General features: G+C 47.2%; 1 protein-coding gene across 1 annotated transcript; it reads right to left on the bottom strand.

Annotated features, from left to right (window-relative positions):
- Positions 1 to 7,838: 7,838 nt before the first annotated feature.
- Positions 7,839 to 10,164, bottom strand: LOC137383590 (uncharacterized). Its single transcript, XM_068056747.1, has 3 exons — positions 9,735 to 10,164; positions 8,260 to 9,608; positions 7,839 to 8,186 (listed from the first exon to the last, which is right to left on the bottom strand). Exons 1-3 carry the CDS (start codon positions 10,162 to 10,164, stop codon positions 7,839 to 7,841), a joined length of 2,127 nt encoding a protein of 708 aa, XP_067912848.1.
- Between the last annotated feature and the right edge of the window lie 4,896 nt (positions 10,165 to 15,060).

Genomic DNA, 15,060 nt, shown 5'->3' with positions numbered 1-15,060 from the left:
AAAGGCTGTTTTATGTCATAATCTGGCCAGTTGGGAGGCTTTCAGTTCATGCATGGCATGCCTGCTTGAGTGTCCTTCCCAGCGTAGGCTGCCACGTGAGCCATGCTAGAAGCAGCCAGAAGGCTGCATACACCACACAGATGGCCTCTGGAGCCAGTTCTATGGAGGCAAATGTCTAGGCCAGAGTATTTCCACTTGTGGCAAAGAGCAAAACCAGAGACCATCAATATCAGATAGTCACCAAGAAATCAAATAGGGAATTCAGAAAAAAACTTCTTTACCCAGAGAGTGTTGAGAATGTGAAACTTGGCAGTAGTTGAGGCAATGAGGGAGGAGGGAATAGAGGGTAATGTTCATAAAGTTAGATCAAATAGGATGGGAAAATGTTCAATGGAGCAAAACACCAGAATGGACTACTGGGCCTGTTTCTGTGTTGTGCATTCTATGTAATTCTATCTACCAGAAAGATCGAAACAGATTTCTTCTGGATTGAGATTTTAAAAAAGGGATCAATCCTGTTAATAGGCACATTGCAGAGATCACCTGACATTGTAATGGGGGCAGAGAAAGAAACATGCATGAAAATCAATGAAATGAGTAAAAGTTGTAGAATAATAATCATGGGAGATTTTAACTACCCACAAATAAACTGGCATGAAGAGGTAGATAAAAGGGAAAAGGAAATGGAATTTCTACAATGTGTACAGGACTCCTTTCTTACTCAGTATGTGAGAAGCACAAAAAGCAAAGAACCACTGATGGATCAAATAATTAGAAACGAGGCAGAGCAGATAAGAAAAATAAACACATAAGAATATCTAGGCAATAGCAATCACAACAGAATAAGGTTTACGGTAAAGATCGAGAAGGATGTAAGACAAAGACCAAATCAATAGATTGCAATAAGCTTAACTTTGCAAGAATGTGTAATGGATCTAGGGAAAATAATGTGGAAAAATATCACTGGCAAACGAAGAGGTAGAACAGCAGTAAGAAATATTTAAAATGGTGCTCAACAGAGTCCAGGAGAATTATATTCCACCAAAAAAAAGCAGACTAGCCATGGTTGAACAAAGACAAAGTATAAAATTTAAACAAAAGAAAAAGGCATATGATATAGACAGCTTAAAGGATAATAAAAGGAATATGAAAGGGTTAGGAAAGAAGTCAAAGAAAGATTAATGAAGGCAAAGAGGAACTAGGAACTTAAATTATCAAAAAGAATTGTATTCTACAGATGCATAAATTTAAAAAAAGAAAACTAGGATAGGGACAGGGCCAATAAGGGATACAAATGATAAACTCACAAATAATGCTAAAAAATGACAGAAGTATTGACAAATTACTTTGCCTCAAGATTAACCAGAGAGACAAACAAAGCAAACATGACAATAAAAGAAGTGATCATAAAGAAAGACATTGAAGTCAGAAACAGGGGAGATAATTGATAAACCATTCAAACTAAGAGAGGATTAAACCCCTGGTCCAGGTGGATTGCAATCAAGCATTTTAAATAAGCTATGAAAGAGTTTGCAGAGGCACAATTAGGAATAGTGTCAGAAGACTCACAGACAGGTAATATTATATTTTTATTTGAAATGGGAGATAGAACAATTCTATAAACCCATTAGTTTATCATCAGTGGGTCAAAAGATAATGGTATGTTTACTGAAAGATACTATATAAAAACATCTGAAAACTTAGAGTCAGCACAGATTTCAAAAGGAGACATCATACCTGACCATCCTTATTAAATCCTTTGAAAAAATAACAGAAAGACTATAAAAAGGCAATATCATAGATATTGACTTTTCAAAGCCTTCGACAATATACCACACAATAGACTCATGACTCAGGTCAGATCATGTGGAATCGGGGACAAGTACTGGACTCATAGCAAACTAGCTACAGAACAGAAAACAGAGAGTCGGAGCTGAGGGTAGTTGCTCGGAGGGTGGAAGATGAGAAGCAGTGTTCCACAAGGATTGATGCTGGGATCACTGTTGTTCACAATTTACATAAATGATTTGGAATTGAGAATCAGAAGTGCAGTTTCAAAACCTGTGGATGAAATCAAATTGTGGGTGTAGGTAAACACTGAAGAAGACTGCTACAAAATAGATGTTAATAATTGACAATCGTGTAATTGGCAAATGAATCTCAATATAGATAAGTGTAAAGTGTTACGCTTTGGTAGGAAGAATAAAGAGGCCACATACACATTGGAAAATAAAGTGGTGTGTGGTGCAGGAGCACACTGGAAAATTGGAGATTTTAAACTCTGCAGTGTCTGACTTTTGGCCCTAACAGGTTTCTGCCTGGAATTTAGCCTGATTGACAGGCTTGACTTCTAGTTGGACAGAGAGCACTCCAGAGGAGGCCGCAGGAAAGGCAGGCCCAATCCCCAATCCCGGGAGGTCCAATGCCCAATCCTGGGGGGGTTCAATCCTTGATCCTGGGGGGAGCTTGATCCCCAATCCCAGTGGGATCTGATCCTGAATTCCAGTGGGGAATGGGATTCAATCCCAGGGAGTTGGGGGGAGATTTTGCCTGGGGTGTTTGACAGATGGTGGGGGAGCTTGGGGGGGAAGCACTCCAGAACAAGCAGTGCTGTAAAGACACTTGCCTTTTCACTCAGGCTGTCCTCAGCTTGCTGCAGCTGTCCGTTTTCCTGAAGTCTGGGGAACCAGGAAGGTCACAAATAAACCCAGTAAACACATTAAATCCAAGGCTTCCAGCCTCATTAACATATATGAAATGCCAATCCACCTCCTGGCAGTAGGTTGACTACCTGCCCCTTGTTGTGCCTCAGTAAAACCCAGAAATCAGTGAGTGGGAGCTGGGTTCCCGATAGATTTTGATTTAGAGATACAGCACTGAAACAGGCCCTTCAGCCCACCAAGTCTGTGCCGACCATTAACCACCCATTTATACTAATCCTGCACTAATCCCATATTCCTACCACATCCTCACCTGTTCCTATAGTCCCCTACCACCTACCTATACTAGGGGCAATTTATAATGGCCAATTTACCGATCAACCTGCAAGTCTTTTTGGCTGTGGGAGGAAACCGGAGCACCCGGAGGAAACCCACGCAGACACAGGGAGAACTTGCAAACTCCACACAGGCAGTGCCCAGAATTGAACCCGGGTCGCTGGAGCTGTGAGACTGCCGTGCTAACCACTGCACTTGGAATTTCTGCATTTAACCCCTGCCACATCCAACCATCTCCCACTCACCCATTTTAAAATTCCCCTTCAGGGTGTAAATGGGGTTGAGGAGCATAGGAATCTTGAGGTACAAATACACAAAGCCATAACACTGGTTTGGAGTGGTGCAGTGGTTAGCACAGCAGCCTCACAGCTCCAGTGACCTGGGTTCAGTTCTGGGGACTGCAGAGTTTGCAAGTTCTCCCTGTGACTGTGTGGGTTTCTGCCGGGCGCTCTGGTTTCCTCCCACAGCCAAAGACTTGCAGGTTGATAGATAAATTGGCCATTGTAAATTGTCCCTCGTAGTGGTAGGAGAATGGTGGGGATATGGTAGGGAATATGGGATAAATGTCGGATTAGTATAAATGGGTGGTTGTTGGTCAGCACAGACTTGGTGGGCTGAAGGGCCTGTTTCAGTGCTGTATCTCTCTGTATCTGTAATAAGGTCATAAAAAAAGCAAACAAAGCACTGGGTTCATTTATGGATAAATAGAATTATAAAGCAGAGAAGTTATGATAAATTTAATGAACCTTGTTAGACCATACTTCACTGTGCACAGTACTGGTCTGCACATTATAAAAAGGATATAGAGGTGGTGGATAAGGTACAACAAAGATTCACATGGATGGCTTTTCTTGAAAAATTAAAAGCTAAGGAGTGGCTCAATAGTGGTCTTTAAAATGATAAAAGGATTCAAAAAAGTAGAGATAACGTTTGCCTTTGTGGGAGAAATCAAAACTTGGGACCATAATTATGATAGTCACCATTCCGCCAGGGCCACTCGGCTCCTGACCTCATTACAGCCTTGGTTCAAACATGGACAAAAGACATGAACACAAGAGGTGAGGTGAGAGTGACTGCCCTTGACATCAAGACAGCATTTGACTGAGTTTTTGATCAAGGAGCCCTAGACAAATTGAAGACAATGAGAATCAGGTGAAAACTGTCCACTGGTTGGAGTCATATCTAACACAAAGGAGGATAGTTGTGGTTGTTGGAGGCCAATCATTTCAGCCCCAGGACATTGTTGCAGGAGTTCCTCAGGGTAGTGTCCTAGCACCAACCATCTTCAGCTGCTTCATCGGTGACCTTACCTCCGTCATAAAGTCAGAAGTCGGCATGTTTGCTGATGATTGTATGGTGTTCCGTACCATTCACAACTCCTCAGATTCTGAAGTAGTCAGTGTCCATATGCATCAAGGCCTGGAGAACATTTAGGCTTGGCTGACTAGTGACAAGTAACATTTGTACTACACAAGTGCCAGGCAATGATCATCTCCAACAACAGAGAATCCAACCATCTCCCCTTGACATTTAACAGCATTACAATCGCTGAACTCCCCACCATCACATACTGGGGTTTACTATTAAGCAGAAAGTGAACTGAAGCAGCCACATAAATACTGTGGCTACAAGAGCACGTCAGAGGCTGGGAATTCTGTGGCAAGTGACTCACTTCCTGACTTCCAAAAGCCTGTCCACCAAGTCAGGAGAGAGATGGCGTACTCCACAATTGTCAGGACGAGTGCAGCTCCAACAACATTCAGGAAGCTCAACACCATCCAGGACAAAGCAGCTCAATTGATCGGCAGCCCAGCTAAACACCTTAAATATTCATTCCTTTAACCACTGATGCATAGTGGTAGCAGTGGCAACAAGATGCACTGCAGCATCTCACCATGCCTCCTTCAACAGCACCTTCCAAACCCGCGACCTCTTCCACTTAGAAGGACAAGGGCAGCAGGTGAGTGGGAACACCACCACCTGCAAGTTCCCCTCCAAATCACATACCATCCTGACTTGGAACTATATCACCCTTCCTTCACTGTCGCTGGGTCAAAATCCTGGAACTCACTCCCTAACAGCACTGTGCATGCACCTGCACTAGATGAACTGCAGCGGTTCAAGGAGGCAGCTCACTGCCATGTTTCAAGGGCAATTAGGGATGGGCAATAAATGCTGACCTATCCAGAGACGCACACATCCCATGAAACGAGTAAAAAAAATCCAAAATTGAATTCAAGAAAAACTTATTTACCCAGATGGTGGTTAGAGCGTGGAACACGTTAGCTCATGGAGTTTTTGAGGTGAATAGCACAGATGTATGTAACGGGAAGCTAGTTAAACATATGATGGAAAAGGGAACAGAGGATTAGGTTGATGGAGTTCGACGAGGAAGGATTGAAGGAGGCTTGTGTGGAGCATAAATGCTCGCGTGGACCAGTTGGCCAAATGGCCTGTTTCTGTGCTGTATGTTCTATGTAATGTATTTTTACGTAAAGTTTGCTTTTATTTTCCCAGTCCCCTTTTCATCTTTAAGGAATAGTTGTGAATTCTCTAAGGTTATACTTCCTTTGATTTCGCTTAATATTGTGGACTATTAACCTTTAGCTTTTCAGAATATAGTTTGGGATTTTATGGGAAGAAGTGGATGATTTTGGAGGTGGGTGGGGGGGGGGGTGGGGGGCCATAAAATCATGTGGGATGGCGTCGAGTCGGGTCCCCCCGTCATCATGCCAGGACGCAATTTCACGAGTGATGGATGGCAAGTCACTTTGGAGCTCTGCTCGCATTTCAAAAGTGAGCAATTAAAAGGTAATTTAGATAGAATCTTAGAAATCATTGAAGGTTTAAGGCATAGAAAGAGGCCACTTGGTCCATGGTGTCTGTGCCGGCCAAAAATCGATCCACCTATTCGAATCCCACCCGCCAGCATTTGGTCCCTAGCCCTGCAGCTTATGGCACTTGAGGTGCATATCCAAACTCCTTTTGAATATGTTGAGGGTCTCTGCCTCAACTACTCTTTCAGGCAGTTTTTCCTCATCTTCCCTCTAATTTTTCTACCAATCACTTTAAATCTACGCCCCCTCATCACTGACCTCTCGGCTAAGGTGAATAGACCCATCACCTCCACTCTATCCAGGCCCCTTAAAATTTTGTACATTTCAATCAGATCTCCCCTCGGCCTTTTCTGTTCCAAGGAGAACAACCCCAGCCTATCCAATCCTTCCTCCTTGCTGCATTTTTCCAGTCCTAGCAACATCCTCATAAATCTCCTCTGTACCCTCTCTAGTGCAATTACATCTTTTCTGTAATTGAAGTGATTGATGACTTTAACCCCTGATATAAACTAAATCAAATCAGGAGGACTTCCCTATGAATCTCCTTTAATCAAGTTCAAACCAGATAAATTCTCATAGACACTTATTTGGGTCCAAAGAATTGTATTAGCTTTCCCTCAAAGAAAGAAAACTAACAGAGAATATTACCATCTTTCGGATAGCCTATTTTTAATAAATATGGCTAAGTCATAAATATCCAAGCTATTATAAGGGTCTGGGAACTCTCTTCAATACATATCTCTCCACTTAAAGAGACACAGAGAGGGGGTTCTTTGTAGTTGTATACAGAATGCTACATGAGATGATTTATTAACTTTTATAGATTTATTAAAGAATTTAACATGCAATACACTTCTAAGTGGATAAGTATATCACAATATCAAATATTACTAAAAGTTGCAACACATAATCTTAATTTCTAACATACAATCCAAAGGTTGCCAATGTTACAGCAAAAATATCTTAGAATATCCATCAAAATTTAAAGTAATTTTTTTACCTTAAATTCCCCCTTATTGAGAAGCATTGTTGAGGATTCAACACTTCTAATCTTTGCTTCCACACCTCTCATGTTTATATTGTTTCTGAAGTGTCATCTGATTTTTAGCATATAGATGTTACTTTCCTGTGTGTGTTTATCCTGCTTTTAAAATCCATATCTTTAATTACCATCTCCACTTAATGTTTTACTGGAATTCTGTTGCTCTTGAAGTTGTGAGCATTTATCTGATCAAAATATTTATAATTGTGTTTAGTTGACCTCCTGTTCCTGTATCCCCATTCCATTTCTTGTTTAATTATCTATATTTGCCCTTTCCATGGCACCCCAAAGCAACCTCTGGAGCTGATCTGTCTGCATGAACAGCCCCACAAACCAATTAAGTATGTTGCTGCCTCTTACTGATGCCACACAGGATATTTTAATGTGTGTGTTTATCTTCCAAGCCCCTGACAACAGAGACACAAATGGATTTCTGAACTTATTTCTGGTTCATAAAAGGGACCTTGAAATGTTTTAACTCTACCTTCTCAAAGGGGAATGTTAGTGAGTCTTGAAAACCTGACCATTTATTCAATCTATAATTCTAAAAAAGGGATAACATTTTAACTATTTCTAAATTCTACCTAACTAAGGCTATTATACCTATATTCCATCGCATAATGAGGTGATAAGAACTGCACACAGTACTCATGTTGTGGCCTGACCAGTGAGTTATACAGTTCCAGCATAATCTCTCTGCTCTTATATTCTATACCTCATGATTAAGGAGGCAATTGAAACTGATCTTTATGGGCCCCTCTAATTTTCTGAGTAGCACACGGGTGTTACAGGGAGTCAGAGACTCTGCAGCTTTTAAAGGGCGGCAACGGAGCAGCAGCTTTGGTGTTGCTGCACTCGGCAGCCATGCATTGGGGCATTTGACATTCATTGTAAGGAAGGAGTAGGGCAACCATTTATTTGGGGTCAAGGCCCTCTTGAGGAGTTAATTCTCCTGGTGGAGGCTCACTGGAGAGGGGCCTGAGAGGGGGATGGGCTCAGTAGTGTTTCAGCACCCATAGGAAGGGTGCCCACATTGTAGCAGCAGGGTGCAGCTGGCATGGGCATCGTGAAGGCTGATGGGGTTCCTTGGCTAGAGGCTGAAAGGGTCTGGTTGCTGGTTGAAGAGGGTGGTCTCGGGCTGAAGAGGTCTGGTTGCTGGTTGAAGAGGGTGGTCTCGGGCTGAAGGGGCCTGGTTGCTGGTTGAAGAGGGTGGTATCGGACTGAAGGGGTCTGGTTGCTGGTTGAAGAGGGTGGTCTCGGTTTGAAGGGGGTCTGGTTGCTGGAAGTGGGTGGTCTCAGGCTGAAGGGGGTCTGGTTGCGGATAAAGAGGGTGGTCTCGGGCTGAAGGGGGTCTGGTTGCTGGTTGAAGAGGGTGGTCTCAGACTGAAGGGGTCTGGTTGCTGGTTGAAGAGGGTGGTCTCGGGCTGAAGGGGGTCTGGTTGCTGGTTGAAGAGGGTGGTCTCGGACTGAAGGGGTCTGGTTGCTGGTTGAAGAGGGTGGTCTTGGGCTGAAGGGGGTCTGGTTGCTGGATGAAGAGGGTGGTCTCGGGCTGAAGAGGGTCTGGATGCTGGATGAAGAGGGTGGCCTCGGGCTGAAGGGGGTCTGGTTGCTGGATGAAGAGGGTGGTCTCAGGCTGAAGGGGATCTGGTTGCTGGATAAAGAGCGTGGTCGGGCTGAAGGGGGTCTGGTTGCTGGATGAAGAGGGTGGTCTCAGGCTGAAGGGGGTCTGGTTGCTGGATGAAGAGGGTGGTCTCTGGCTGAAGGGGGTCTGGTTGCTGGTTGAAGAGGGTGGTCTCGGGCTGAAGGGGCCTGGTTGCAGGTTGAAGAGGGTGGTCTCTGGTTGAAGGGGGTCTGGTTGCTGGATAAAGAGCGTGGTCTCGGGCTGAAGGGGGTCTGGTTGCTGGATAAAGAGCGTGGTCTCGGGCTGAAGGGGGTCTGGTTGCTGGATGAAGAGGGTGGTCTCAGGCTGAAGGGGGTCTGGTTGCTGGTTGAAGAGGGTGGTCTCTGGCTGAAGGGGGTCTGGTTGCTGGTTGAAGAGGGTGGTCTCGGGCTGAAGGGGCCTGGTTGCAGGTTGAAGAGGGTGGTCTCTGGCTGAAGGGGGTCTGGTTGCTTGTTGAAGAGGGTGGTCTCGGACTGAAGGGGTCTGGTTGCTGGTTGAAGAGGGTGGTCTCAGGCTGAAGGGGGTCTGGTTGCTGGATGAAGAGGGTGGTCTCTGGCTGAAGGGGGTCTGGTTGCTGGTTGAAGAGGGTGGTCTCGGGCTGAAGGGGCCTGGTTGCAGGTTGAAGAGGGTGGTCTCTGGTTGAAGGGGGTCTGGTTGCTGGATAAAGAGCGTGGTCTCGGGCTGAAGGGGGTCTGGTTGCTGGATAAAGAGCGTGGTCTCGGGCTGAAGGGGGTCTGGTTGCTGGATGAAGAGGGTGGTCTCAGGCTGAAGGGGCCTGGTTGCTGGTTGAAGAGGGTGGTCTCTGGCTGAAGGGGGTCTGGTTGCTGGTTGAAGAGGGTGGTCTCGGGCTGAAGGGGCCTGGTTGCAGGTTGAAGAGGGTGGTCTCTGGCTGAAGGGGGTCTGGTTGCTTGTTGAAGAGGGTGGTCTCGGACTGAAGGGGTCTGGTTGCTGGTTGAAGAGGGTGGTCTCAGGCTGAAGGGGGTCTGGTTGCTGGATGAAGAGGGTGGTCTCGGGCTGAAGGGGGTCTGGTTGCTGGATGAAGAGGGTGGTCTCAGGCTGAAGGGGTTTGGTTGCTGGATGAAGAGGGTGGTCTCAGGCTGAAGGGGGTTTGGTTGCTGGTTGAAGAGGGTGGTTTCGGACTGAAGAGGTCTGGTTGCTGGTTGAAGAGGGTGGTCTCGGACTGAAGGGGATTTGGTTACTGGATGAAGAGGATGGTCTCGGGCTGAAGGGGTCTGGTTGCTGGTTGAAGAGGGTGGTCTCGGGCTGAAGGGGTCTGGTTGCTGAATGAAGAGGGTGATCGCTGGTCGCAGTCTTCCTGTTGGCCGCTGTTTGATACAGAGCTCGTGTGCTGGCGGCCTTTAAACAGCTGCCAGCAATTCTATCCACATCAGCTGACGACGCAGCCGCCATCTCAAGGCCCGCTTGCCAGCTGTTAATTAGCTGGCCTGTGCAAGATTCCAATGGGAATAGGAGTTGGAGCGGGAAGGCTTTTGCTGCACATTTCCAGTTCCGCCTTCCCTTTCCCATGAAATTCCAGCCATAGTAACACAAGAACAGGAACAGAATTATCCACCATTCAATTAGATCATGGTTAGTTTGTATCTTAACTTCATCAACTCCATTTTGCATGTGACATAAGGATGTATTAGTCCATTTAGATGCAGTTGCTGAACTGTTGAATTAAAACTGACTGTAAAGCAATGGTCAGTTTAGTACCTAATTAAAAGACACCCAGTGCAGATTGATTTGTTTTTTAGAGAAACATGTGATTGCTATGGAATGGTGGACTTGTAATTTACAAAATCATCTTGGAGATTAGAACAAGAGTGAAGTTACTGCTAACAGAACACAATAGGGGATTTGTGTTCACTTATGGAAAAATAAATTGTTAAAACTAAAGTTATTGACAAACGTATTAAAATTCACTGTATACGGAGTTGTACATTATGTCACAGAAACATGTTAATTGTCATGTGGAAAAATTTTTTAAATGCTATTAAAATTGAGTACTAAACAGAAACCATGGCCGAAATCTTACCTCCTGGAAGTGGCCATCCTCGGAGGCGGGGGAGCGTAAATTGGCGGGTGATGACATCGGATCGGGCCCCTGGTGTCATGACACTGAACGCTATCTTTCGCACAGCAGGCAACAAGTGAAATGGGAATTCTGCTCAATATCCCATGAAAGCAATTAATGTCCAATTAAAGCAATTGAAGAATCAATACACTTCAATTTTACGGGACATGCACAGGGTCAGCGCCTCAGCAGGTTTAAACAAGTGGCAATGGTTCTGTAGATGAAGGGGCCTGAGGGACTTGGCTTTGTGAGTTTGAAGCTTTCAGCTGAAGGGGAGTTAAAGTTCAGGGATGGAATTGCTGGCTTACTGGGGCCCACTTGAGCAAGTGCTGCTCCTGGCAGGGCCATATCTGAGGAGATTTCTAAGAGGGGGCTGGGATTGCTTTTCCTCTCAGTAATCACTACAAAACTCCCCACATTAGATATTAGGCGTACCACTACCATCGGCAATGTCTGTTCCAGAGGAGGCTCCTCCTGCGAGGAAGAGATCTGGTGAAGGACGGAGAGGTACACAGGTGACGAAAGACAATAGCGACAGGCTGGCCACCCACAGGTGCAGCCTGGTGATTGGGGAGGGGCAGAAGGCCACAGAATGGACTGGGTGCTAAGATCTGCGAGGTGACGAGGCTACCCAGAGGGCAGGGTATACTGGCAGCAGTCGTCCTTCCTTGTGATGTCAGAGAGCCAGTGTCTTTGCAGACTGCGCCTGTCCTGAAAGACTGTGACAGCTCTGTGTGAGATGTTGGCAGCGGAGGTCAGCTCTAATTGTGTGGGTGGCCACCCGATGCCAGTGACTCTCAAGATCACAGTCGCCCTGAATTTCCACACCTCAGTTTTATTCCAGGCTGTCACTGGAGACACATGTGACATCTCCCAATTAGGATCATCACTGCATCAAGGTTGTGACCTATGTGGACGGTCAGGCCGAGTAAGCCAGAGGCTTCAGTGCTGTCACTTCATTCCCCATGATCCAAGAAGTCATGCACGCATGTGGCCATCAGGGCTCCCTCAGGCCAACCAGGGGTCTTCATAAACCAGAAGGGATTTCAGTCCCTCAATGTCCAACTCGTCTGTGAGCACCGCAAGAAGTATATTTCCAGTGTATGATTGTTATCCTGGGAGCAGTCACAACGCGTGCATTCGCCATCACTCTCACATGCCATCAATTTTTAACCCCCTGTGTGCCTTTAAGGATGGATACTTGGCAAAAAGGGTTATCCACTGAAGGGATGGCTGATGACAACAGTGAGGAACGCACGGACCGAGCAGAAGAATGTTACAACTCAAGCCACATGACAACCGATGGTCTGGTTAAGATGAGATTTAAATGCTGGGACCGCTCGGGTGGCACCCTTCAATATCCACCAGGAAGGATATCTCACATTGTGGTTGTTTGCTGTGCCTTTCACAACCTGGCTCTGCAGAGTGGGGGTGGGGAGGCCCTGGCTGCTGAAAACATGGTGGAGTGCCAGGCATCTTCAGACGAGGAGGGTGAGGAGGTTGCTGAAGAGGAGTCGTAGCAACCTCACCAGCCTGGGGAACCACTTGGAGGGTCTCAAGTGTTAGGGACGGGAGGCTCAGGAAGTCCAAATACTCAGACATTTCATCTGAACTGCAGGACGTCAGCATCTACTCCACCAAAGATCCACATTCCAGTCTGTCTGTAGGCAATCCTATCTGCTGGAACCCCAGAACCACTAACCAATCAGAGCATAGCACTTCAGCGATGCTCCATCTGACCAGCTCACACACCACAGTCCATCTCACCAGCTAACACACTACAGTCCATTTGACCAACTCACACACCACGGTCCATCTGACCAGCTCACACACCACGGCCCATCTGACCAACTCACACACCACGGTCCATCTGACCAGCTCACACACCACGGCCCATCTGACCAACTCACACACTACAGTCCATCTGACCAACTCACACGCTACAGTCCATCTGACCAACTCACACACCACGGTCCATCTGACCAGCTCACACACCACGGTCCATCTGACCAACTCACACACTACAGTCCATCTGACCAACTCACACACCACAGTCCATCTGACCAACTCACACACCACGGTCCATCTGACCAACTCACACACCACGGTCCATCTGACCAGCACACACCACGGTCCATCTGACCAGCTACACACCACGGTCCATCTGACCAACTCACACATCACGGTCCATCTGACCAACTCACACACCACAGACCAGCTGATCAGCTATACACTATGCTCCATCGCTACAACCACCTGTGTCACTACCTCACACACATACATATCACAGTGCCCACCATCACTGAATTGAGACATCCATAAGCAAAGAGAGACATTTAGTAAAGTTTCTGCACATTAATCAGGAATTCACATAAATTAAGTTCACACCCATGAAGCCCAGAAGCTTAAATCTTTTTCGAGTGCTCCTACATGTCACTCCCCCTTCGCTGGAAGCTGTGGTGCTGGCAGACTGCTGACCAAGCTGCCCTGTGGCCTGGGATGACCTTGGCAGCTACCCTCTGGCTGCCTGAGGCTGTGAGGGCCCGATATAATGAGGTGCTCCTGAAGGGTCCCTCCTGGAAAATTACAGCCCTGCTGTCAATGGCAGAGGAGCCGTGGAGCCACTGTCTGTTCCAGGAGCACCCTGAGAGGAGCCCCCAGTTCCAGACTGTGCTCCATCGCTGTCGAGAGGCACAATTGGACCCCCTGCTGAACTGAGAAGGACGAGAACCTGCTGGGGACTCCAGGTGCCTCGTCCCCCTCTCACATTTCCACTGCTGCAGAGCTCACGGACACTGTGATTGTGTGCAGGTCTGTGCACATCTCCGGCAGCCACTGGTTGGTCTGTTGGATCTGGCTCTCCATGAGGGTCACCAATTTCTCAATGGAGGAAGCCAGATTTGCAGGCGAGAGGGAAATGGCAGCACGCATGGCCTGGAAGGACTCCTCCACTCTCCGTGCCAGGGTATGTATACCCTCCGGTATCTCTGCCAGATCTTCACCCACCTCCCGCATCTTCCACCTCATGGACAACTCCAGAGGCTTGTCATCAGCTTGGAGCTCAGCATCGGCCTGGTCTCCCACAGTCCTCCGAGTATCAGAGGCCTCGGCTGAAATACCGACAGCTGGTCCAGCACTTGTGCAGTGCTACAATCAGAGGGTGACCCTGAAACTCTACGTGTGGTTTTCCCTACCAAGGTGATTGTATCTGAGCTGGTGATAGGTTTGGGGCAAGGATGTGTCGCTGCACCCTCCAAGGTCCCCTCCTGCTCATCAGAAGTGATTGGATGATCCTTGGAAATGTCACCTGGTCATTGTTGGGATTCACCTTTGGGAGAAAACAGAAAGATCATATCTGTCCGACACTCCAGACTGAAGGACATTTCTTTGGCTGCAGCTTGGCAACATGTCTGTGAATTTGAACACATGACCAACCTTCATAACCTGAGGAATTCACCCTCCTGAACAGGTGCTCCGGCCTCACCATCCACGATGGATAAGCCTCCTTGGTCACCAGCCAGTAGCAGTGCCTCTTTCTCCGTTGATGTCAGTATGGCAAAAAGGGGTTTGCTGTCACCCGGTCTGTGCCCTGTCTCAGGCATTCTGGGCCCTCCTCTCCTGTGGAGACTCATTTAAATTATTTAAATTATTAAACTCATTTAAATCAGCCACTTGGCACTCTTGCTGTCTGTTGCCTCTGGGGCCATTGTCATGCAAGTGTTAGACTGGCACACGGCTGAGCCCGTGTGCAGGCCAGATGTGACAGGCATATGACCCATGACAGAACTGCAGCCATTCCCTCCATCTGGAGGGCTTCCACATTCCAACATCCACACCCACACACCCATCCATCTGATTACAAACCAATGGAGACTGAGGTTTGCCACTCACCCAGGCAGAGCGGAGAAGGTTGCTGATCCATCTGTGGCACTGGATCCAGGTTCTCCGAACAGCCCTGCGGCTGCTCACCTCCTCTGCAACCTCCATCCAGGCTTTCCTGGTGGGCTGGGAAGGCCTCCTCCTCCTGCCTCAAGGGAAAAGGATCCCCCGCCTTGCTTCAGCAGCCTGAAGGAGGACATGCAGGGAGCTTTCGCTGAAATGTGGGGCCACCCGGGCGCTGGTCTCTGCCAGGGCCACAAGCAGGTTAAAGTCTACAAAAGGTTTAGCAGTGGAATGCCTTAGGGTCCGGTGAGGCGCCCGTGTGGTCAGTGGTAAATAAAGGGGTGCTCCGAGTGGTCTTAAGGCTCATTTTCACTGCTTTCTGGTGCTCTGAGATGTTTAGTTTAGTTTAGTTTAGAGTTTAGAGATACAGCACTGAAACAGGCCCTTCGGCCCACCGAGTCTGTGCCGACCATCAACCACCCATTTATACTAATCCTACACTAATTCCATATTCCTACCACATCCCCACCTGTCCCTATATTTCCCTACCACCTATCTATACTCGG

The sequence above is a fragment of the Heterodontus francisci genome, chromosome 24 (assembly GCF_036365525.1).
Source record: "Heterodontus francisci isolate sHetFra1 chromosome 24, sHetFra1.hap1, whole genome shotgun sequence".
Classification (NCBI taxonomy): domain Eukaryota; kingdom Metazoa; phylum Chordata; class Chondrichthyes; order Heterodontiformes; family Heterodontidae; genus Heterodontus; species Heterodontus francisci.
Note: the sequence above shows the minus strand (reverse complement) of the source record. Positions and strands in the feature narration are given on the sequence as shown.